The sequence below is a fragment of the Mirounga leonina genome, unplaced genomic scaffold (genome assembly GCF_011800145.1).
Source record: "Mirounga leonina isolate KUSES-001 unplaced genomic scaffold, KU_Mleo_1.0 Mir_454, whole genome shotgun sequence".
NCBI lineage: Eukaryota > Metazoa > Chordata > Mammalia > Carnivora > Phocidae > Mirounga > Mirounga leonina.
Window position 1 is genome coordinate 15,365,146 of NW_023270763.1, and position 17,267 is coordinate 15,382,412.

The 17,267-nt window shown below is 53.9% G+C and overlaps 1 protein-coding gene across 3 annotated transcripts; it reads left to right on the plus strand.

The window, feature by feature from the left end:
* Positions 1-1,334: 1,334 nt before the first annotated feature.
* ASL (argininosuccinate lyase) lies at positions 1,335-11,971 on the plus strand. Of its 3 annotated transcripts, none has more exons than XM_034988741.1 (17): positions 1,335-1,384; positions 1,600-1,646; positions 5,087-5,281; positions 5,522-5,605; positions 5,866-5,922; positions 6,085-6,182; positions 7,696-7,773; positions 7,874-7,951; positions 8,344-8,396; positions 8,729-8,791; positions 8,988-9,102; positions 9,286-9,370; positions 9,483-9,542; positions 9,806-9,889; positions 10,519-10,599; positions 10,740-10,846; positions 10,956-11,971. In XM_034988741.1, exons 2-17 carry the CDS (start codon positions 1,635-1,637, stop codon positions 11,098-11,100), a joined length of 1,395 nt encoding a protein of 464 aa, XP_034844632.1. In that variant the 5' UTR covers positions 1,335-1,384; positions 1,600-1,634; the 3' UTR covers positions 11,101-11,971. The 3 variants fall into 3 exon arrangements, with proteins under 3 accessions (XP_034844632.1, XP_034844633.1, XP_034844634.1); XM_034988743.1 differs by lacking the exon at positions 1,335-1,384 and adding an exon at positions 2,346-2,382 and having other exon boundaries at positions 1,461-1,646; XM_034988742.1 differs by having other exon boundaries at positions 1,381-1,646; positions 9,286-9,349.
* Positions 11,972-17,267: the final 5,296 nt, after the last annotated feature.

Here is a 17,267-nt window from a genome sequence, read left to right on the forward strand (position 1 = left end):
AAGCTACAACTACAGTGCTCTCAATTCAGGGAAAGACTACTAGGTGCTCCTATAGGATCCAATGGGAGCCCAGAGCCGGACACCTGGTCAGCTGGGAGTCTCCCCAATATTGATGATGCTTGGCTAGAATACTGATGGACAAATGGGAACAGTGAGACAGACAGTGAAGGAAAGGCATTCCAAGCACAGGAAAGAGCATTTAAGGAGACTTGAAATAGCCTGATACACTCTAGGAACTGCAAGTAATTCCAGTCTGTTGGTCACTATGATCTACAGGGCCAAGACCAAACTTCTCCCTTGACATTCAAAGCCCTTTGTAGTCTTGCCTGAAACTACTTCCCACCACTCCTGCCCACCCTACTCCTGTCCTTTTGTTACTGCCACTCTAACAGGTTCCTGTTCTCCCAGCAGGCCATTAACGTTCTGGCCTCCAGGACTTTGCCCAGGCTACTCCCTTTGCAGGGAAAATTCTAACCCTCTTCTTTGCAGAGCTAACTCCCTCTCATCTTCGGGGACATCTCTTCAGAAGACCCTTCAGGGCACAAGTTGGATGCTGTACCACCGCTGTCTAGAACCCAGCTTCTCATTTTTGTTGAATAGTTAATCACATCAAGGAAATCTTCCCTGAGTACCCCAAATACGCGCCGGCCTCCATGCTGCCATCAGGGCTCCCCGAAACCTGTCCACGCCTTGCCAGGGCTTCTTGAGGCAGGTTATCATTTCTTTCTTTTTTTTTTTTTTTTTTAAGATTTTATTTATTTATTTGAGAGAGAGAGAATGAGAGAGAGCACATGAGAGGGGGGAGGGTCGGAGGGAGAAGCAGACTCCCTGACGAGCAGGGAGCCCGATGCGGGACTCGATCCCGGGACTCCAGGATCATGACCTGAGCCGAAGGCAGTCGCTTAACCAACTGAGCCACCCAGGCGCCCCAGGTTATCATTTCTTATGCTCATTTCTTTTTCTTCAGTGCCCAACTCTACCTGGCACAAAGGAGGTGCCGCCTACCTTTTGTTGAATGAATGAATGAATGAATGAATGAATGATCGGGCATGCCTTTTCACCTTTTGTATCTTGTGAGCCCGCCCGGCCTGGCCGGGTGTTTCCAGTGCCCGGCACAGTTTGTTGCCTTCCGCGCCGTCGCTCAGGCACCACCCTCACAGCCCCTACCCCCTCCCTGGGGCCGCTCGACCCAAAGCCACTCCCGAAACGGCTCCGCCCACAGCCGGGGTTGGAGGGCGCAAGCAACGCCCACCCCCCAGGCCGCCTGGGATTGGTGCGGCCGCCGCCAGGAGGCGGGCACGGGGCCGGGCCGCTGCTGACGTTCGCGCGGCCAGAAAAGCCCCGCCAGGTGGCTGGCCAGGGGAGACGGCGCGGCCAGGAGGTGGTGAGTGCCCGACGGGCGGGACGGGCGGGACGCGCGCGGCGGGCGGAGCTGAGGACGCCGACGACCGTGGCGCGCGCTGGGCGCTGCCCACGTCCGCCTCCCTACAGGCTGCGCTGGGCCAAGCGCAGTCCCGAAGCACGGAGCCCCGAGCCCGCCCCGCCCGAGGGACCCCGTCCGGGGGCCGAGGAGGTTGTCAATCCCGGCTTGTCTTCTAGACCCGGACCACCTGGACGACGACGAACCGCCCAACATGGCATCGGAGGTGAGTGGGACCTCGGGGACGCAGGCCCTCCGAGTGTCCAAACGAGGGGGAGGGGCACTCTGGGAGCCAGCCAGGGCCGTGACCTGCGCACGGGATCTCCCCGTGCCAGACCTGCCGCCGGCCACCCTCCTGGTAATCGTCTTCGCTGGCTCCAGGCGATGGGTACCTCCTGGTGCACCTGCCAGGGCCTGGGAGAGACCTGTGCCAGGCCTTCCCGGTGGCCGCATCACCGTCTGCTCTCTCCCCTTTCCCGCTCCCTGGGAGCCTGTGTGGCACTTACCAGCCCACAAGGCTAGGGAAGGTGGCCCTGACCTGACCTGATAGTGCTCCCAGCAAGGGGGCAGGAAAGGAGCTGCCCACTCATTCAGCTCCCTCGCCTCTTCATTCCTTCTTCCCCGATGCCCTTCCTGTTAGTCCCCACCCTGCACCCCTTCTCCTGCTGTAGCCCTTGTCCTTGTGTAGAAGAGGCCACATGACTCTGGCTTGTGGAAAGAACCAGGACGTAGGGGACCATGCCCTGGGGCCCTAGTGGCCCCAGTGTCTGGTGGCTTCCTGTCTCACTGGCCTCTCTTCCTTAGAGCCAGAGGGCTCCTGGGTTCTCTTCCTGACTACTGAGTAGGCACAAGTGTCTTTTCTGGGGCCTCAGTTGAATTATCTGGCAAATGGGGCTAATAATAGATCTCTGCCTCCTTCTGTAAGGTACTGGATCATGAGGTCATTGCTTTGAAGCTTTCAGGTAAAAGGGGCTGTTTGCTTGATGCCAGTGAAGGGAACCTGTGGCCTGGGAAGCAGGAGATCTGGGTTCCAGTCCTTTTTGGTCCTCATTAGCTAGCAAGGCACTTCCTCTCTCTGGACCTGTTTGTTCATCTGAATAAACTGGGTAAGAATGCCTGCCCTGCTAGTTTCTGGATCATGGTGTAGTGGGGGACGACAGGGCTTGGACTTTGGAGGCAAACAGAGTTGGTTTCTGAAGCAGTCTCTCGACCTCCCAGGGTAACAGTGCCCAACTCACAGGAGGGTGTAAAAGCATATGTAGAATGCCTAGCACAGGGCCGAGCTGTCCTACTATGTAGTAAGTGCTCAATAAATGGTGGCTAGGCCTGGGTGGCGTAGTCGTTAGGTGTCTGCCTTCCGCTCAGGTCATGATCCCAGGGTCCTGGGATCTAGCCCCGCATCAGGCTCCGTGCTCCATCAATCTTTCAAAAAATAAAAATGGTGGCTAAGGATACCAAAGGTAACAACAACGTTATTTCCCTTGTACTTTCTAAATTGGCTGTTGCTCATTCATCCCAGCCCAAACCAGTGCTCCTTGCCCCAAAGGTATCATTCTGGCCCAGATGTGCCCTAGGTTAGAGGGGTGCCCTTTCTGCCACATTGGGCTTCCCCCTCTCTTCAGAGCCCAAATGGTACCGCCTCATTCTGACATCCTTCTGGGATCTTTTTTAAAAAAAGATTTTATTTATTTATTTATTTGAGAGAGAGATTGAGAGCTTGTGGCTGGGGGGGTGGCGGCGGGACAAGGGGCAGGGAGAGGGAGAGAGAATCTCAAGCAGACTCCCCACGGAGAGGGGAGCCCAGCAGAGCAGCTCTATCTCAGGACTTTGAACTGAGCGGAAACCAAGAGCCGGACACTCAATGGACTGAGCCACCCAGGCCCCCTCTTTCTCGGGTCTTTTTTAAGCCTGCCAGTGGGGTGGGAGCTTGGCCCCAATGCAGAGTGGGCTGCCTTCAGGAGACCAGAGCATCAGGTGCCTTCTGCTTGCCCCAGGCCGTCCTGTGGGTTGGTGCTAATTGGTTTGGCTGAAGCTCCGCTTGTTAAGTAGTTGTTATTACTAACAACCTGGGCAGGGAGTCCAGGGCCTGCCGGAGGAGGCAGTGCCAGGTTCCTGGCTGAGGGACCGGCTGGCTCCCAATCCTGACTGGCACTGGCCGGCCCTGGGCCTGTGGCCCCAGCAGTCAGGAAAGGGAGCCATGGGGTGCTTTGCCGGAGAGCTAGGCTTGGCGGGTAAGGGGCGGATCTAGCTCAAAAGGTTGAGGGGGGTGGAGGCTGCTTCTGCAGGGCAGAGTCCTCAGACAGCCAAGGCTGCGGGGCGATGGGTCAGTTCACAGCCTGGGGCCTGAGCGCAGGGGAGGCCCCCACAGGGCGCACAGGAACCAGGACCTGCGCTAAGGCACCCCCTGCCTCGGGCAGCCCTCGGCCCCTCCCTTACTAAGAGAATTTACTGAGTGCCAGGCATCGTGCTATGTATGCACTTAGAAATTTTACCTAATTGAATGCTCCTAACAACTCTAGCAGATAGGTACTACTATTGTCCTTAAAGAGGGGTAACCCTGCAGTTTAGAGAGGTTATGTACTATGCCCACAGTCAGGTGGCTAGGAGAGGTCTGGGACATTGCAGGGTGCCAGAGGAGGACATATGTCCCCAGCAGCCATTATAAACTCTCCTCCACAGGAAAGTTGTCAGTGAAGTAAAGTGCCTACCTTCACCCAGGGAACACTCTCCTAATCCTAGGCATTCTGGGAGCTAGGACTGAGCCCCATGTGTTCTGTACCCCTCCCCCATCTGTCACATGCTCTGGCCTCTGTACTCTTTCAAAACAGAGGTGTCTCTGTCCCACCCCTCTGCCCTTGGCTCCTGGGAGGCAGAGGGTCAGCTAGTGACCTTCTAGAAGGCCAATGATAACAGATGCGCCAGAGGCATTCTCCAAAGGAGTGGTAGAGGTTGGGATCTTAGGCCCTGCCCCAAGCTATGGGAGAGAAATGCAGGCCGCTGGAGCCTGATGGGGCCCCTCAGGTGCTTCCTTGCCTGTCCCTGCTGCAAAAGTTCAGGATACCAGAGCCAGCAGAGAGACCCTGGCGGAACATGGGGTTTAGAGTGCGGACCCTGCTTCAGAGAGCTGGGCTGCAGCCCTGGCTCTACCTCCCAGCAAGGGCTCTGTGCCTTGGTTTTCCCCTCTCGGTAGCGGGATAGAATTGGTACCTGCTTCAGAGAGGGTCTGTTGGTGCATGCCAAGCAATTACAATTGTGCCTGGCACACAAGAATGCGACATGTGTGAGCCGGGATTATTATCATTATCGTTGGAATATCAGAGCTGGATTGAAACTCTGGATTCCAGAGTGACATCTCCCATTGGTCAGTAGCAGGAAAGGTCCCAGAAGTTCTGCTGTAGTCTCAGGGGTGCCATCATTTCCTTAGAGAAGTGTCACAGCGTGGGAAAGAACCCTAACTTCAGCCACATTCCCACACTGACTCCCTGAGTGACTTCAGGAAAGTTCCCGATCCTCTCTGAGCCTCAGTTTCCTTATCTGTCCAGTGAAATAATCCTGCCTGCTGGTTCCCACTGCCATCAGACTGGATAACTCTCCTGTGGGCCCTTTGTGAGAGGCACTGTTCTCAAGGGTGGGGAGGAGATTAATTGCTCTTGCTCTCCTGGCCAGAGTGGGAAGCTGTGGGGTGGCCGGTTTGTGGGCGCAGTGGACCCCATCATGGAGAAGTTCAACTCATCCATTGCCTACGACCGGCACCTGTGGGAGGTGGATGTGCAGGGCAGCAAGGCCTACAGCCGGGGCCTGGAGAAGGCGGGGCTCCTCACCAAGGCTGAGATGGACCAGATACTCCATGGACTGGACAAGGTATTCTCTACATCCTAAGGCCCACCCTAGAGCCCCTCCCTGTGGTCCCAGGCTCCTACCAAGTCCCTTGGGGGTGGGGACCGCACCCCCCTGTGGAGCACTCACCCTTCTTGTGGCAAACCTGTAGAACTCAGCTCTTATACAGAGACAGTCAGTGTTCAGGGTCGGGGTAGGACCGGGGACCGGTTTGGCTGCAGACGGCTGACCCCTGACCCCTGAGGTTGTCGCCATCTGCTACAGGTGGCTGAGGAGTGGGCTCAGGGCACCTTCAAACTAAACCCCAATGATGAAGATATTCACACAGCCAACGAGCGGCGTCTGAAGGTATGACCCCCCACCTGTCCACCTGGCCTCCCCTCTCCACCTCACCCTTGGCCACTTGGAGCATAAACGCCATCATTCTGTTCCCTTCCTCACTGGCAGAGTGCAGGCCGGACCTCAGAGCAGGTGGCCTCCACAGAGAAGGCAGGGACCAGGAGTAGGGAGGGAAGGTGACAGGGCTGGGAGGAACCAGGCCCTGCCTGAGCTGCCCCAATGGGCTACAAGCAGGCAGACCCTGACCCCATGCTTCCCTCCACCCCCAGGAGCTCATCGGTGAGACTGCTGGGAAGCTGCACACGGGCCGAAGTCGGAATGACCAGGTGCCGCCACCTCCTACGGCCCCTGCCCCACTGCACCCCCGGGCCCTGTGCATTCCCGATCTTGGGGAGCCCAGGTGGCAGATTTAGGGCTCGGCGGTGGTCCTGGCTCCCCAGCGAAGCAACACATCTCTCTCCCTGAGTGCCACATTCTCCTCCCCACAGGTGGTCACAGACCTCAGGCTGTGGATGCGACAGAACTGCTCTAAACTTTCCGCCCTACTCCGGGAGCTCATCAGAACTATGGTGGACCGGGCAGAGGCGTGAGTCTCCCATGGACCCCCAGGTGGCAGAGGGGGGCATGAGGGCAGCCAGGGTCTGCTGTCCCCTAAAACAGGCAGCGTGAGTGCCAGATCTAGGTGGCAAGGGTGAAGGAGGTCGGGGAGCCAGGCCCTGGGGTTCAGGGGCGTCCTGGAACTCCTGGACCAAGTGAGGCAAAGCAGCCAGGCATGGGGGCACTTCCTGCCATGTTTCCTACTGCCAGGCCCGCCGAGCTCAGCAGGCAGGGCGAGCTCACCCTCTGAGGCTTCATAAGTACAAGGCTGAGGCACTAGGCAGATGCCCCGAAGCCTGAGGAAAGGGGCCGCCTGTGCTGGGGGCAGCCCGGGTCACCCTTGGCCTGCCTGTGCCCCCTGACCACCATCCCCCCCCCCGGTCCCCACCCAGCACGGACACAGGACAGCCAAAGCTGCCTCCCGCTGGCCTTATCCCAAGTTTTGGCTCCTGTGACCTCACGTCTTTGGGGTTGGCTTTGCTCTTTGCAGACCTGGCTGATTTGCTGCCAAGAAGTCCCGATCTGGTGTCACAGACAGGGTTGACCCTTCCTCTTCCCCAGCTCCCTGTGACCTCTTTTTCACTGACCTTACCACCTGGGGGAAAACAAGGTCCTAAGAACTGTCAGTCACCCTGGGGGTGCTGGGGAGAAACAGGGAGTGACTGCTAATGAGTAAAAGGTGTCTTCTCTGGGGGGATGAAAATGTTCTAAAACTGATGGATATACACTAACGTGTACAGTCTAGGGCGCCTGGGTGGCTCAGTTGGTTAAGCGACTGCCTTCGGCTCAGGTCATGATCCTGGAGTCCTGGGATCGAGTCCTGCATTGGGCTCCCTGCTCGGCAGCGAGTCTGCTTCTCCCTCTGACCCTCCCGAACCTCATCCCTCTAATGCTCTCTGTCTCTCATTCTCTCCCTCGCAAATAAATAAAATCTTAAAAAAAAAAAAATTTTTTTTTTAAAGTGTACAGTCTAAATGGGTGAACGCTAGGTGAATTGTATCTCAGTAAAGCTGTTTATTTAAAAAAAAAAAAAAAAAACCAAACCCAAACCATCCCCTACAGCACCTCTGCCTCTGCCTTGCCTACTTTAAAGAGCCCCCTGCTCTTCCGAGGTCCTTGGGAGCTTCTCAAGTGCTCACAAATGCGACTCCCCCTGCCAGGTAGTACCCACTCTGTGTGCCCTCCTTAGCTCTCACCTCTGCTCAGAGCTGAGGACTTAATCCCGTTTGGTCCCAGCCCCAATCCTACTCCGAGAGGCTCCACGGCACTGGCCCAGTCCTTGGGTCACACTGCCCCACTTCTGGGCTCCTCCTTTATGATGTGTTTGTCCCCAGGAGATCACATGGTTTCTTGTGCAGGCAGATCCTTGGAAGGCTGGCCCTGCCTTTCCCTGCTGGGGCTCAGGCCTGCAGGATACGGGGTGACACAGGCAGCCCTTGCCTGAACCTGCTGAGCCCCTCGGGCCCCTGCCCCTATTCTCTCCCCCGCCCCCCACCCCGCAGGGAACGTGACGTCCTCTTCCCAGGGTATACGCACCTGCAGAGGGCTCAGCCCATCCGCTGGAGCCACTGGATCCTGAGGTGAGTGGGGTGGGACATAGGGCAGGGGTACTGTGGAGGGGCTGTGACGGAAGGGAGGGCCCCAGGATGCCCTGACCTCCTGCCCCCCGGCTTCCTGCAGCCATGCCGTGGCGCTGACCAGAGACGCTGAGAGGCTGTTGGAGGTCCAGAAGCGGGTCAACGTCCTGCCCCTGGGGAGGTGAGTAAGGCCCCAGTGTTCTGAGGGCCTAGTTGGGGGTGGGGGTTGTACCACATTGCTAGCATGGTCCTCGGGGATCAGCAGAGAGGAGGCGCTAGCAAGGACAGAGGAGGACAGCCAGCCAGGTAACTGGCCTCTCTGAAAGGGAGGGAGCCCTGCTTGGACCCACGGCTCTCTCTAAGATGGGGGTCACCAGAGCAGGGCCAGAGTTCTCCAGGGAGGTCCCAGTCCGCCAGCCAGTTGCCCTCAGCCTGCCGTTGCCACTCCATGGGGACAAGTGTTCCGTCAGCCACGCTGCCTGGGCGGCCGCCCTGACAATCAGCACTTGGTGCTGGTGTGCACGTGTGTCTGTACCAGGAGCCCTGCTCACCTGGGCCCCCCTCTTCCTGCAGTGGGGCCATCGCAGGCAACCCTCTGGGTGTGGACCGGGAGCTGCTCCGAGCAGGTGAGGTGCCCTGCCCCTCCCCCGTGGAGGTCCCCCTCAGTGCCTGCCAGGCCCCACAGACACACACTCGGAGGGGGCAGGGGTCTGGTTGATACCCTCATTTATTACCTATGGACACTGAGGCTAGAGGGGCAAGAGAAGGCTGGTGGCAGGGGTACATGGCTCTGGGGACACTCAGAGCTCCTGCTTCTTTCCTGGGACCTGTACAAGAGACCCTGCCCCACTCCTGCCCCTCCCTACTTTCCTCCCTGGCAACCTGATTTGGGGTAGAGGAAGCCCCTCCTGGCCCTCCGGCTGAGCCCTATTGCCTTCCCTGTCTCCCCCTCCTCCAGAACTGAACTTTGGGGCCATCACCCTCAACAGCATGGATGCCACCAGTGAGCGAGACTTTGTGGGTGAGTCCTAGGAGCCAGCGCGCTTGTCCTCTATAGGGCTATTACCCTGCACCCTGCTCTAATTTGCCCTCTAGCCCTGGCTCCTCTCCAGCCCCCTCCCACCCCAAGTCTGGTCCACCTGAGGCTTCTCCAGACTGAGTGGGGAGCAAGAGAGGCCTGGTGACCAGAAGGCCTGCTCTCCCTTTCCTCCCATAAGCTGAGTTCCTGTTTTGGGCTTCACTGTGCATGACCCACCTCAGCAGGATGGCTGAGGATCTCATCCTCTATGGCACCAAGGAATTCAGCTTTGTGCAGCTCTCAGATGCCTACAGGTAAGGCTGGGCCCTGCCCTACCCCAGCTCTGCACCCACCAGCATGGCTTCCTTCCTCCCCATTCCCTCCCTCCCTGTCCCCGGGCACACCTGGACTGCATGCTGCTAGACCTCACCTGATCCAGCCAGCAGACCAGCCAAGGGGCAGGGGAGCCCTTTCAGCCCCAGCATCTCTGTCCCCAGCACCGGAAGCAGCCTGATGCCCCAAAAGAAAAACCCAGACAGCCTGGAGCTAATCCGGAGCAAGGCAGGCCGAGTGTTTGGGCGGGTGAGCAGGGCAGGGAGTGGGGGCAAGGCTTTTGGGCTGACCTGGAGGGTCCTGAGGGAACTTCCAGGATGGGCTCTGAGGTCCAGCCTCCTCAGTCTCACTCTTTTCTCAGTGTGCTGGGCTCCTGATGACACTCAAGGGACTTCCAAGCACCTACAACAAGGACTTACAGGTGCGAGGCTGGGGCTGTGGGTGAGGGACCCACCTGCACATACACCGCATCTGATTTCTCAGGGCCCTGGCACATCCAAGCAGGGGCCCCACAGAATTGCCACCTCCCATCCTATGCACCCAGCCCTTGACTGCCCTTGAGAACTCTCCTTTCTGTTGGTGTGGCTTGTACGAGGTGCTGAGTGTTCCCAGTGGAGGGCAGTGGGGATGCCTCAGCGGGGGACACGGCTGCTGGGCTCTCACTTCCTGCCGCGTGCCTTGCAGGAGGACAAGGAAGCCGTATTTGAAGTGTCAGACACCATGAGTGCCGTCCTCCAAGTGGCCAGAGGTGTCATCTCTACACTACAGGCAAGCCCCCCGTCCTGTCCCCCAGGCCCCTCTACTCTGGGATGGGCATGCCAGGAGGTGATCTTGAGAGGAGGCGAGGGTGGGTGCATCCAGAAGATCTGGGGCAGGGGGAGGTAGGTACGTGTTTGCTCCCGCCCCTGGGACCAGCGAAGAGACGAAAGGTGCGAGCTACAGTAGAATGGAAGTGGGTTAGAATCTAGGGGTCCCATCAACTGTCCTGACCAGATTTCTTTTTTAGCCATCTATGATGGGAAATTTCGGTATGCGCAGTTGAGAGAATGCACAATGAACCCCGGTGGACTAACGGCCAGCTTTAACAATAATCAGCTCCTGGAGTTTCTTGCTTTGGCTATCTTTACTCAGTGCCCGCCACCACCCGGTGCTTCTGATGCACGCCAAGGCTGGGGACCCTGAGAAAAAGTGCTGGCAACCCCAGGAGCTCCCCTAAACATCATCAGTGATGATGGCAAATGGCTCAAGCAGAGAGAGCAGAACAGGCTGGGTCAGAGTGGATCTGCCCAAGGCCAGGGACATCCTGGCTAACGGCGGGTACACCTTGGGCCTGAGGCTGGCAGCTTCACCACCCAGGGTCCCCAGGACTCACCACTCCCCCCACCGGTGTCCCCCAGATCCACCGTGACAACATGGCACGGGGTCTCAGTCCTGACATGCTGGCCACTGACCTCGCCTACTACCTGGTCCGCAAAGGGGTAAGTGTGGGGTGGCTGGGGGGGAGGCGGGAGGAGATGGGGATGTCCCCCAGGCCGAGGGTTGGGGGGCCGTGAGGGCCTGGGCTGAACAGGGGTCAGAGGAAGACTGAGTCGGTGCCGCCCGTGCCTGGCTGCCCCAGATGCCGTTCCGCCAGGCCCATGAGGCCTCCGGGAAAGCTGTGTTCATGGCCGAGACCAAGGGGGTCCCCCTCAACCAGCTGTCGCTGAAGGAGCTACAGACCATCAGGTGCGGCCCCCTCCCCTCCCTCTGCTGCCTCCCAGGAGGTGAGCCTGGGCCCCTGAGGCCCCTGGGGGGCCCCGCTGGGCCCTGGCCCACCTCCTCCTCTCTCCCCCAGCCCCCTGTTCTCGGGGGACGTGAGCCACGTGTGGGACTACGGCCACAGCGTGGAGCAGTACGCCGCCCTGGGTGGCACGGCGAGCTCCAGTGTCGACTGGCAGATCGGCCAGGTGCGGGCCCTGCTGCGGGCCCAGCAGGCCTAGAGCCCTCCCCACCCCGCGCCTAAAGAAAGCAGGCCCAAGAGGAGGCCGCTGCTTGTTTCCTGCCCAGCCTGACTCCCTCAGCGGTGGGCTTTCAGGGGCCTGTTGAGTGAGCAGTTGGGGCCATCAAGGAAGCGGAGAAAATGGACAAGGGTGGCAGGAGTCATGGATGGGGAAGGAGAGGGGCTTGCCTTCATTAGAGCCTCCGCCCTGCTCAGGCCCCACACCCTTCACTGTAGGAGGCACAGTAACCGGCCCAGAGCATCCTGGGAGGACTGGCCTCCTTGGAGCCTTGATGGCCCCTGATGGGCTTGGTTAACTCAGTCAGTTCCTGTTCATTATCCTTCCTTCCAGCATCCTCTAGGCTCGCCTGCTCACATTCTCCCCTTGCTTAACCCACCCTTCCCTGAACAATCAGGCACCGTGACAGGGTGTCCTGGGCCCTCGTGCGGGGAATGGCATATTTGGTGGTAAAGTCAGTCATCCAGCTAGCGTGGGATGCCAGGCATCTAGGTGAACTTCATACATGCAAACATGTCTCCTTCACCCTAGAGAGTAATGTACTGCCATGTGGTCCCAGCACGGACCATGAGGTGAGGGCCAGACAGGAGTGCCTGGGGGGACCTGCCCCCTGTTGCAGTCAAGGACTTACATTTAGTCTGCAAAGGGCCTGGGGTCAGGCCTGGCACACAGTAAATGTTCAACAGCAGTGAGTCCCCAGAACCAGCGGAGGCCTCTTCTACATGGAAGTCACCAAAATCCTGATAAGAAATGTCTGAAATTGGGTGCCTGGGTGGCTCAGTTGGTTAAGCGACTGCCTTCGGCTCAGGTCATGATCCTGGAGTCCCAGGATCGAGTCCCAGGATCGAGTCCCGCATCGGGCTCCCTGCTCAGCAGGGAGTCTGCTTCTCCCTCTGGCCTTCCTCCCTCTCATGCTCTCTGTCTCTCATTCTCTCTCTCTCAAATAAATAAAATCTTTAAAAAAAAAAAAAAGAAATGTCTGAAATTTATGTTTTATTAACAACAAAGTTAAACTCAAGGAAGAATGAATAACCCCTCCCAAGTGTTTCTTGGGAGCAATGGAAACACTTTGTAGGGGCGCCTGGGTGGCTCAGTTGGTTAAGCGACTGCCTTCGGCTCAGATCATGATCCTGGAGTCCCAGGATCGAGTCCCGCATTGGGCTCCCTGCTCTGCAGGGAGTCTGCTTCTCCCTCTGACCCTCCCCCCTCTCATGTGCTCTCTCTCATTCTCTCTCTCTCAAATAAATAAATAAAATCTTAAAAAAAAAAAAAGAAAGAAACACTTTATAAACTAAACAGCCCAAACTCCAGCAGTGGGCACACCACACCACATTCCAAAAAGGGCCAAAGCCATGGCTCACAGAATGTTCTAGAGTATTGGCTCTCAAAGTGTGGTTCCTCCTTCCCCTCGTCCTCCTCATCTGGGAATTTGTTTAAAAATGCAAACTTTCAGGCCTGAGACCTACTAAATCAGATTCCAGGTGGGGTCCCAGCTACCTGATTTGCAAGGCCTTCAGGTGATTCTGATGCACGTTCAAGTTTGAGGATCACTGGTCTCTAGAATCTCGTTACCTAAAGTCGCTGCAGACCACCGCCTCTCCTGGGCCCCAGCGTGACCTGATCCAGAATCTGCATTTTAACAAACTCCCCAGATGTTGGTTGTACACATTAGAGTCAAAGTGCTGATTGAGAGAAGGTATGGAGTCTGGTCTCAGAAATGAAGGAGGGATTTATGTCCGTCGAACAGCAGACAGGATTAAAATAATGATTGCAATACATACTGTAATACATTTGACACACGGAGCAGGTCCTGCCCTACACCTCCATCAGGAGGGTGCACCACAGTCTAAGTGGGAACTCTGTTTTCAGACAATCCTATTAAAAGTTTCTCCTTAATTGGAATCAGCCCCCAGTGCTTCCCACCTGTGAGCCTGGCCATATGCCCTCCAACCTGACCAGAGGAAGGAGCCTCTCCTGGCTCAAAGAGAGCAAGAGTTTGTGTAGCTTTTCTCTGGACTGTCCATTCATGGTTGTGTTACTGCCCTTGCCTTCCTCTTTCTATTCTGCCACCAACTGACTACTTACACCAAAGTTCAGTATGACCTTGTATTGGTTTCCCATAAAACAACATAAAGATCATCTTAAAATTCTTGAGGTCAGAGTCTGAAATGGGTTTTACTGAGACAAAATCAAGTGTCAACAAGCATCTGGGAGAATCTGTTTCTTTGCCTTGTCTGGTTTCTAGAAGCCATCTGTATTCCTTGGCTTGTGGCCCTTTCCTTCATCTTTGAGGTCAGCAGTACAACGTCTTCAAATCTGTCTCTAACGCTGACCCTCTGCTTCCTTTGTCACATCCTCTGACTGACCTTTCTGCCTCCCTCTTATAAAGACCCATGTGATTACACTGGATCCACCTGGATAAATCAAGATAATCGCTTCATCTCAAGAGCCTTAACTTAATCACATCTGCAAAGTTCCTTTTACCATGTTAGGTAACATATTCACAAGTTTGGGGGATTGTGATATTGGGGAATCATTGTTCAGTCTACTATGTTCTATTGTCTGGCTCTCAAAGACTAATGTCCATCCCACGTGCCAAACCTTCACTCCATCCCATTTCCCCCAAAGTTTTAACCCCTTAAACATCAACGCAAGTTCTAAATCTCATCAACTCAGAAGTCCCATATCTCATTATCTAAATCATCTAAATTAGGTATGAGTGAGACTCTGGGTATGATCCATCCTGGGGCAAAATTCCTCTCTATCCATGAATCTGAGAATCTCATGTGATTGTGGTGTGGATTAGGGTTCATGCATACAAACTCAAGAAACAAATGATCTAAACCCAGAATACAGGGCTTGTTAGGCACTGGGTAACACTTAGAGGCACTTCAATTAATTTTTTAAAAGATTTTATTTTAGAGCACAAGTGGGGTGGAGGGGGGATGAGGAGCAGAGGGAGAGGGACAGGCAGACTGCACTGAGCACAGAGTCCTATGCAGGGCTCGATCCCAGGATCCCGAGATCATGACCTGAGCCGAAATCAAGAGTTGGACATTTAACCAACTGAGCCACCCAGGTGCCCCAAGGCATTTGTTTTAAAAGGAAGAAAATGGAAGGCAAAAAGGAATCACTGATTCCAAGCAATTTTGAAATCCAACCCAGACAATTCCACTAGGTTTCAAGGCCTGGGAACACAGGTTTTCCCTGGTCTCTGAAAATACAGTGTTCCTGTGAAACTCTTCATAAGCCAAAATGGTATAAAGTAAAGAAGCACTTCCCATTAATTTAATATGGAAAAGTTTTTGAGCATTCCCAGAACCCCTCCTAGGCTTTTCTGATACCTTAGGACATATATTGCTAACAGATGCCCAAAATAAATCAAGATAAAGCACAGAGGTTCACAGACACAGTTCCAAGCTATGGTGGCTTGATGCCGAGGCTGAGCGCAGTTCCTCGGGAAGGCGCTAGGTGGCGACGCTCTTGCCGCTTGGGGCGCACCCTGCCTCTAAAAAGGCTCACGGCAAAACATACAGTATGCCAATTTTGCTTTTTTGCCTTTTTAAAAGCAAAAATCTTTGGGTTTCTTTTGGTTAGTGAAAACGGTACTAATGTAGATCTTTCCTAAAAGGCAAGTGGCATAAGGCAAACTTTTGAAAATTAGGGGATACCCACAATCCTCCCTGCCCTTGAGCTCTGCCCTCTGGACATGCTCCACGCCCCACGCCCCGCGGAGCCATCATTCCTTTTTCCTGAAGGGTAGCACATCTTTACAGTTGAGTAACATGTAAGTGGCCTGTTTCCTGCTTGTAGGATTTTGAGGAAACTCGGGAAGCCTTCTTTAATTTCCTCTTCTCCTTTTCATCCTTGCTGGGGGTGTTTTTGCTGATATAATATCCTTAAGAACCATGCAGGTCTCCTGTGAATGTCACAGGGGTTCACTTCATGAGACAAGAGATTCCTCTACAGATCTTTCCGAAATAATGCCATTTTTATTCCTGGCTTCTGCTGAGAAAGCCGAGGGGATCCGAGAGTCCTGTGCCAGAGCTCTTCAAAGAGCACTCTTAACAACAAAGTACTCTGATCTTTTGATCTCTTCCAGGCACTAGCAAAAGGTTGTCCAACCACAACCTAGGCTCTCTCTCTATAGTTGGGTTTTTTTGTTTTTTTTTTTTAAGATTTTATTTATTTATTTGACGGAGAGACAGAGACAGCGAGAGAGGGAACACAAGCAGGGGGAGTGGGAGAGAGAGAAGCAGGCTTCCAGCTGAGTAGGAAGCCGGATTCAGGGCTCGGTCCCAGAACCCTGGGATCATGACCTGAGCCGAAGGCAGATGCTCAACGACTGAGCCACCCAGGCGCCCCTAGGCTCGCATGCTTTCCTGATAGTGAAATCCCTAATCTTAGCATCTGTTGAAATCTAGATTTTCCCAAATTACCAAGTCCTGGTTTCTTTTTGCTTAACAGTCTTACCTCAATTTGTCTCTCTTGTTCTATACTCTTAGCTTCAAGGGATGATGAGAAAGCAAGTTTCTGGCAAAAGGAATGAGGTTGTCTTATTGGCTTTTGTACTAAACTTTAATCATCCCTTGGGGTTTGGGGCAGGCCCTGCTTCACCGAGCCTGTTGTCTTCTGAAAGAAATCAAGGTCTATAGGAAGAAGCGGGGGTGGGGTGGGGAGGGGGGAAGGCTGTGAGTTTAGCAGCAGTCCAGAATATATGATTACTGTCCTATTGAATAACCAAAATTGCATTCACATCTACCGCAAAGCTAGTAGACTCAACGTCAACAAAACTCCAGAGGTATATATATATATATATATATATATTTTTTTTTTTTTTTTAAGATTTTATTTATTTATTTGAAAGAGAGATAGCGAGAGAGAGGAAGAGAGAGCATGAGCGGGGTGGAGGGGTACAGGGAGAGAGAGAAGCAGGCTCCCTGCTTGATGTGGAGCTCGATCCCAAGACCCTGGGATCATGACCTGAGCCAAAGGCAGACGTTTAACGACTGAGCCACCCAGGCGCCCCCGAGACACACCCTTTTTAAAAGAATATTTATTTATTTTAGAGAGAAAGAAAGAGCACACATGTGCATGCTGGTGGGGAGGGGCAGAGGGAGAGTATTTTCAAGCAGACTCCACACTGAGCATGGAGCCCCATGTGGGGCTCCATCTCATGACCCATGCAATCATGACCTGAGCTGAAACCAAGAATTAGACCTTTAATTGACTGAGCCACCCAGGCGCCCTAAGGGTTCAGTTTAGTGGCTTTTAGTGTGTTCATAGAATTGTATGACCATCACCACCACCAATTTTAGAACATTTCATCACCCCAAAAAGAAGCCCACAAGAAAATTTTGTGCCTCAAAGAAAGTAAAAGGCACTCATAGAATGGGAGAAAATATTTGTAAATCATATACCTGATATGGGTTTAGTATCCAGAATATAAAATGAACTTTTACAATTCAACAACGAATTGTTTATTGTTTTAAATTTTATTTAATTGAATTGAAAATGGACAAAATAGGGGCGCCTGGATGGCTCAGTCATTGGGCGTCTGCCTTCGGCTCAAGTCATGATCCCAGAGTCCTGGGATCGAGTTCCACATTGGGCTCCCTGCTTGGCGGGAAGCCTGCTTCTCCCTCTTCCACTCTCCCTGCTTGTGTTCCTGCTCTCACCACCTCTCTCTCTGTGTCAAATGAATAAATCAAATCTTAAAAAAAAAAAAAAGAAAGAAAATGGACAAAGTATCTAGATAGATATCTCTCCAAAGAACATGTAAAAATGGCCAATAGGCACACTAAACGATGTTCAACATTATAAATCATTAGGGAAATGCAAATCAAAATCAAAATGAAATACCACTTCATACCCACTAGGATGTGACTTAATTTTTGTATATAGTGTAATGAAAAGGTCCAACTTCATTCTTTCCCATATGGAAATCCATTTGTCTCAGTATCATTTGTTGAAAAGACTCTTCATACCCAATTAAATTGTCTTGGCACCCTAGTCAAAAAACAGTTGACCAATATAGAGGAATGAATTGTCTGATACGTAAATTATACCTCAAAAAAACTGATATGCCTCTAAAATAATCAACTATTATTATATTTCATTTTTAAGTTTTTATTCAGTTTCTAGTTATT

What these genes read in the sequence shown, in the direction of transcription:
- ASL (XM_034988741.1), top strand. An exon ending in TACTCCATGGACTGGACAAG is followed by an intron (nt 5,282 to 5,521) that starts GTATTCTCTACA and finishes CATCTGCTACAG; the next exon opens with GTGGCTGAGGAGTGGGCTCA. An exon ending in CAGGCCGAGTGTTTGGGCGG is followed by an intron (nt 9,371 to 9,482) that starts GTGAGCAGGGCA and finishes CTCTTTTCTCAG; the next exon opens with TGTGCTGGGCTCCTGATGAC.